This window comes from Salvelinus fontinalis, chromosome 10 (assembly GCF_029448725.1).
Source record: "Salvelinus fontinalis isolate EN_2023a chromosome 10, ASM2944872v1, whole genome shotgun sequence".
Taxonomy (NCBI): Eukaryota; Metazoa; Chordata; class Actinopteri; order Salmoniformes; family Salmonidae; genus Salvelinus; species Salvelinus fontinalis.
This window is the reverse complement of record NC_074674.1, coordinates 21843955-21851274: the sequence shown is the minus strand read 5'-3', so window position 1 is coordinate 21851274 and position 7320 is coordinate 21843955. Positions and strand designations below refer to the sequence as shown.

Below are 7320 nucleotides of genomic sequence, written 5' to 3'. Positions count from 1 at the left end.
TCAGATGGGGAGGAGCATGTTAGTTTCACTATGCTGAAGTGAAATTTAAGAGACTGAGTGTGTATTGTACACGTAAGCACAGTCTTGCATTCTCTTCACAAATCTTTTTTTGAATAACTGCATACAATCTCCAGGCCTTGTTTGATACTACAAACAGAAAGAGCTGAGAAAGCAGCCCCAGTTAAAGAAAGGTAAGTATTGCATGGACAGATGAAGAACTGGTTAACTAGTGTTTATGTCTTCACCTGTTTTCTTTGAGATTATTTCCGGATTTTTCCTTGTGCAACATGGTAAAATATCTATTAGAATTGGGAAGCTAGTGTATCATAATACCACCTTGATGACTATAGAGTTGAAACTACATTGTATTTGTTTGTGCCTTTCAAAAGACACTTTACATAAGCTTATGCACTATGACCAACATAATGTCTTGTGAGTGGACCCATTCTATTAAATGTCTCATGATTTCTCATTTGGTCTCTGTCTAGATATGGCGTCCTCTAGCAGTCTCCTGTCTGAAGAGCAGTTCCTGTGTTCTATCTGTCTGGATGTGTTCACTGATCCTGTAGCCATTCCATGTGGACACAACTTCTGCAAGGCCTGTATCAGAAAGTACTGGGATACCACTGACCTGTGCCAGTGTCCAATGTGTAAAAAATCATTTGATAGGAGACCAGATCTCTTTGTCAATACTTTCATTTCTGAGATGGCTGCTCAGTTCAGGAAGTCAGTTCAAGTGAAAGCTACCAGCAGCCCAGATCATTGCCCTACTGAGCTTAGAGGAGTGGCCTGTGACGTCTGCACTGGGACGAAGCATAAGGCCCTGAAGTCTTGCCTGGTGTGTCTGGCCTCTTACTGTGAGACTCACCTGGAGGCTCATCAGATAGCCCCAGCCCTGAAGAAACACAAGCTGATCGACCCTGTGGAGAACCTGGAAGACAGGGTGTGTAAGGAGCATGACAAACTCCTGGAGATGTTCTGTAGGACTGACCAGACGTGTGTTTGTGTCTTGTGTATAAAAACAGACCACAAGACTCACTACACCGTCCCTCTAAAGGAAGAGTATGAAAAGAAGAAAGCCCAGCTGGGGAAGATGGAGGTAGAAGTGCAACAGATGATCCAGAAGCAACTGCAGAAGGTTAAGGACATCAAATACTCAATAGTGCTCTGCAAGAGAGACACCGAGAGAGAGATAGCGGACAGCGTGCAGGTCTTCACTGCCCTGGTGCGCTCCATTGAGAGAAGCCAGGCTGATATCATTGAGGTGGTCGAGGAAAAGCAGAAAGCAGCAGAGAGGCGGGCTGAAGGCCTCATTAAAGAGCTGGAGCAGGAAATCACTGAGCTACAGAGGAGACACACTGAGCTGGAGCAGCTCTCACACACTGAGGACCACCTCCACCTCCTCCAGTGCTCCACATCCCTCTGCAGCCTTCCTCCCATCAAGGACAGGTCAAAGATAAGTGTTCACAGTGGTCAGGGTGTGGGCACTCTGAGGAGAGCAGCGTCTCAGCTGGAGGAGACACTCATTAGTGAAGTGAAGAAGTTGTGTGATGCTGAGCTGAAAATGATTCAGCAGTATGCAGTGGATGTGACTTTGGATCCTGATACAGCAAACAGGTATCTCATCCTGTCTAAGGACAGGAAACAAGTGAGACAGTCAAACACAGCAAACAATCACCGTGACAACCCAAATAGGTTTTCCGAGTGTTCCAGTGTGATAGGAAAGGAGAGCTTCTCCTCAGGGAGATTTTACTATGAGGTACAAGTGAAAGGGGGTGGCTGGGATTTAGGAGTGGCCGGAGAGTCCAGCAACAGGAAGGGAGAGATTTATCTGAGCCCTCTTGATTTATACTGGGCTGTTGTGCTGAGGAATGGGAACGAGTATCAAGCTAATGAAGACTCTGTTGTCCCCCTCTTCCTGAGAGAGAAGCCCCAGAAGGTGGGGGTGTTTGTGGATTATGAGGAGGGTCAGGTCTCTTTTTATGATGTGGAGGCCAGGTCTCATATCTACTCTTTCACTGGCTGCACCTTCACTGAGAAACTCTATCCATACTTCAGTCCTTATTTTTCCAAACGCGGTCTAAACTCTATCCCTCTGATCATATGTCCTGTCGAATACACAGACTGAGTTGCAACCTCCAAGTCTAACTTGGGGAATCATATCTGTTGTCACAAAGGACAACCAATATGTTAACCAATACTGTCGCTGTGATATTTTATTTGTTTCCAACTTATTGTGCAAACAATGGCCTTATGATGTACGATAGACATTTTAAAACATGCTGGAGCAGCTCTCACGTAGTGAGGTCCCCATCCACCTCCTCCAGAGCTCCCCATCCCTCTGCAGTCTTTCTCCCATCAAGGACTGGTCTGAGATCAGGGTTCACAGCAGTCTGGGTGTGGGGAACCTGCAGAGAGCTGCGTTTCAGCTGGAGGAGACACTGTGGAGTGAAGTGAACAAGCTGTGTGATGCTGAGCTGAAGAGGATTCAGCAGTGTGCTGTGGATGTGACTCTGGATGCTGATACTGCTCACTTCTGTCTCACACTGTCTAAGAACAGGAAACAAGTGAGACCGGGAAACCCGCGTTATAGTCTCCCTGACAAAGAGGTTTGACCCAGCTGCCTGTGTCCTGGGAAATGAGGGCTTCTCCTCTGGGAGATTCTACTATGAGGTGCAGGTGAATGGGCTTAACTGGGATTTAGGAGTGGTCAGAGAGTCCACAAACAGGAAGGGATACCTAACAATGAGTCCTAAGGATGGATATTGGACCATGTGGCGGAAGACTGGAAATACATATCAGGCTAATGATGACTCTGTTGTCCTCCTCCGCCTGAGAGAGACCCCCCAGAAGGTGGGAGCTTCACTGAAAAACTCTATCCATTATTTAGCTCTTGCATTACAAGTCGTGGTAAAAAACTGTGTCCCTCTGATCATCTCTCCTGTCAATCACACGGACTGAGTTTCAACCTTAAATTCTAACTCGTGAAATAAGCCTGACAAAAGAAAAACAGTTCAGCCATGTAAAGAGTTAAGTCTTACTGCAAGTGGAGAAAATTGCATGACAGTATTACATGGGGAGGAGTTTCACTTTGCTGAAGTGGAACCTAAGTCGAGAGACTTTATGCGTATTGTGCTCAGATAGAAAACATATGTGTTTTTGAACAACTACAGTCCCTACACAGGAAGGGTCCAGAAAGCCAACAGATAAAATACATTAAGCCAATTAACTGTTATTTAGTTTCACTCTTATACAGTTCTGATATATTTACAGTATGGCCAAAATAATGTCTTGTAAATAAATTCTAATCTTTACAAAATCTCAGTTAAATGAACGGGCCTTGTTACACGGTGAACAGCAGAAACCCAGTTAGTGTTATAGTTATTACTGTCACGACTTCCGCCGAAGTCGGTCCCTCTCCTTGTTCGGGCGGTGTTCGTCGGTCGACGTCACCTCTCCTTGTTCGGGCGGTGTTCGTCGGTCGACGTCACCTCTCCTTGTTCGGGCGGTGTTCGTCGGTCGACGTCACCTCTCCTTGTTCGGGCGGTGTTCGTCGGTCGACGTCACCTCTCCTTGTTCGGGCGGTGTTCGTCGGTCGACGTCACCTCTACTTGTTCGGGCGGTGTTCGGCGGTCGACGTCACCTCCTTGTTCGGGCGGTCTTCGGCGGTCGACGTCAACTCTCCTTGTTCGGTCGGTGTTCGGCGGTCGACGTCACCTCTCCTTGTTCGGGCGGTGTTCGTCGGTCCACGTCACCTCTCCTTGTTCGGGCGGTGTTCGGCGGTCGACGTCACCTCTCCTTGTTCGGGCGGTCTTCGGCGGTCGACGTCAACTCTCCTTGTTCGGTCGGTGTTCGGCGGTCGACGTCACCTCTCCTTGTTCGGGCGGTGTTCGTCGGTCCACGTCACCTCTCCTTGTTCGGGCGGTGTTCGGCGGTCGACGTCACCTCTCCTTGTTCGGGCGGTGTTCGACGTCACCGGCCTTCTAGCCATCGCTGATCCATTTTCCATTGGTTTTGTCTTCCTTCACACCTGGTTCCAATCCCATCAATTACATGTTGTGTATTTAACCCTCTGTTTCCCCTCATGTCCTTGTCGGAGATTGTTTGATTTTATGTGATATGCATGTATTATGTTGGTGTGCAACGGGTTTTGTACCCACTTTTGTTATTTTGTACATTTTGGTTTTTGGAGTTTTATCAGCATTTATTAAACAACTCCGTTTATACCAAGTTCGTTCTCCTGCGCCTGACTTCCCTGCCACCAACATGCACCCCTTACAATTACTGTCATCATAGACAACCCTGTTAGCCCAGAACTGGATGGCGACTTCTAGGGCCATATGTAGCTTTAGCTAAGTTGTAGAAATTGTACATGTCGTTTTTGTCTGCATAAATTTGGATTTCCTGTGCCTTATTTGTCCACAATTCGTTCTGTTAGATTACTTGTTAGATATTACTGCATGGTCGGAACTAGAAGCACAAGCATTTCGCTACACTCGCATGAACATCTGCTAACCATGTGTGACAAATACAATTTGATTTGATTTGCAGAGCACGCAAGGTCGTTTGCACTTCCTTGAGTGATGCACACCACTGCTGGCGGAGGGTAGCAGATGTGGGGCTGTTGAGAGTAGCCCCATGCGTTTTGTGCATATTGTCCAGTAAGGTTGTGATGGTGTCCGCATTCTCATCGAACCAGTCCGGATATTTCATGCCTCTCTAGGCAATAGAGTAGCCAATAGAGTATACAAGAGCATGCACACAAACACACACACACAGTACCTGTAGCAGGAATGTAGCTGCTGCACCCTGAACACTTGAAAAAAACATGTGACCCTCCCCTAAACCCAGAATAATAATTAAAACAAAGTGGATAGCTGACAACATACCGTTTACCCCAGCCTGGTCTCAGACTCAACCCAACAGGACACATTTGTTTATGTTATGTTTGGTATGGTTACATAAGACAGATGGTTACTTATGGCAAAAAATAAAATAGGGTGTTGGTCAGGGTGGATTGGTGGATGTATAACGTGATGTTGTGAGTTCAAATCTCATCACGGACAACTATAGCATTTTAGCAACTTTGCAACTTCTTTGCAACTCCTTAGGATGTTAGCTAACCGTTCCCCTAACCCTAACCCTTTTAGCTAATCCTTCCCCTAGTCCTAACCCTTTAACCTAACTCCTAAACTTAACCCTAACCTCGCCTTAGCTAACGTTAGCCACCTAACCAGAATTCGTAACATATCATACAAGTTGTAATTCATAACATATCATACTAAAATGGGTGAATGACATCCAGAAATGAATACATACCATACAAAATGTGAGATCATACTAGATGAAGTGTCTCGTATTTCTGTACAGAATAATATCAAATGCTCTGAGACCAGGTTGTCACTTCTTGGACAGATCAGAGGCTTAGATATACCGTTTTAAAAGATGTTCTTCGTCCTATATGCATTACATGGCAACACAGGAGTTTAGAAAGCGCACAGGGCTGCAGGCCAGAAGGTTGTGGGTTTGCAGACCACCGTGGACAAGAGTAGGGGTGGAAAGATCACCTTTGTAGTAAAAGCATTGCAGGAATCTATCACCGCATTTGAAGGTCTGAGTAAAAATAGCCTTCTATAAATATCGAATACAATTTTACGTCATTATACATATTAGCAGAATCTTTTTTAATACCAGACAAATTACCAAAATGACAGGCTAAGAATGGACAAAGAGATATGTCTGTGTTCATCTTATTACATTTCCCCAATGACAAATCACTCTGTCTTGTTTGCAATGAAACTGTCCCCGTTTGCAAACAATTACATCCGAGACGTCATTAGGAATCTGAGCATGGTACTTTCAAAAGTTAGGCCTAACTTTCCACCCCAGACAGAGTAGGTCTACCTACACAGAAACATGTCAGCTTTAACTGCTGGCTACTCTTCTTCCATGGCTGTACCCAACGAGAAAAGTGTTTCCTTCAAAGCTGTCTGGGTTTTAACATCTATTGTACAGAAGGTGAATAGCTTAAATAAGCTGATAGTGACATTGCTTCCCAAGCAAACGTCTATTTTTTGTCTCCTCGGCTATAGGTTGTAGCTCAGCCTCTGAATGTCAAAGAAACGAAACAATGATATCCCCATATGCATCAGAGTCACGTCTTTCCCAAGTATTTTACAGATTGCAAGAAACATAAAGCACCACGGACCTAAGCGCTGATCCATTTTATTCAAAATCTTTAACGGGGTAGGCCTGTCCTTTTTGCCATTTTCTTTAAATAAAGTTAGGCCAATAGCATACCCTCTCAATTCAAGTCTTGGTTTTAACTTAACTGACTTGGAGGTAGGCTATTTAAAGAGTGCATTGTGGGTGTAGGAATTGACCAACAAATCTATGGATATAGCAGCCTATAGCCTAATTGTCTGTCAAACAGGTAGGTCCTACCTCTTAAATAGGAAGAAAGAGGCTCCAACACAAAGCCCTCGTTGTTAGTAAAGTCTAATTAAAATGAAGGCAGTTGAAATGAATTATGCCTACTCGAATTTGCCTACTTCCAGCACCATGAGCTGTCCATTTCCTAATGATTGTGCAGAGGCTACTGCTTCAAGTTTCAGCATCTCAATGTAAGTTACTTGAATCTGGTTTAGGTCAATAACTCTAATAAATATATCATGGGCAAGAAACATCTATTTTTTAACAAAATTACTGTAGCAGGCTCAAGGATGTGGGGTTCCACATCATCAAGTTCAATAACAAAACTTGCACCAGTAGCACAAATAGAAAGTTTATTAGGGGTTTTGGTACACTGGGGAAGAAGGGGGAATTCACCAATCACCTCACAGTCCACAAGCCGTTCTCTTTGTTCGTTCTGTTTTCCAGGGGTGGTCCTCACACTCGGGTCCTCAGCCAATCCGGTACACAAGGCGGGTAGTCCGACAGTCCAGGTCACAACGGGTAATCTCACAGGAAGTCCATATAAGACCCGGGGGTGGATCCAACAGGCTGCCAAATATCTCCCCTCAAAAACCACTCCCCTCACCTCCCCCTTCTGCCACAATACATTTTAGTTGTAGCAAGCTACCAAAGTTCACCTCCGGTCCTCCTTCTCATCTTTGCGTTCTCCTTGTCAAACTGAACAGAACATAGGCTAGTCCACATGCAAGATAGTACATTTTTTGGACTAGACCTAATCTAAAATTATTAGAAGCCTTGACTCTCCTCCTAAACTGCCACCGTAGGCCTACACAGCACATGGGTTAGGCAGCACACAAAAACATGTTTGATCAGCACGAGCAGAGCAGATTGGTGCTCAGGGTTGGA

The 7320-nt window shown here is 45.2% G+C and overlaps 1 protein-coding gene across 1 annotated transcript; it reads left to right on the top strand.

The window, feature by feature from the left end:
- The first annotated feature begins 19 nt into the window (after window positions 1-19).
- LOC129863819 (E3 ubiquitin-protein ligase TRIM39-like) lies at window positions 20-6560 on the top strand. Its single transcript, XM_055936100.1, has 2 exons — window positions 20-191; window positions 489-6560. Exon 2 carries the CDS (start codon window positions 491-493, stop codon window positions 2126-2128), a length of 1638 nt encoding a protein of 545 aa, XP_055792075.1. The 5' UTR covers window positions 20-191; window positions 489-490; the 3' UTR covers window positions 2129-6560.
- The last annotated feature ends 760 nt before the right edge of the window (window positions 6561-7320 follow it).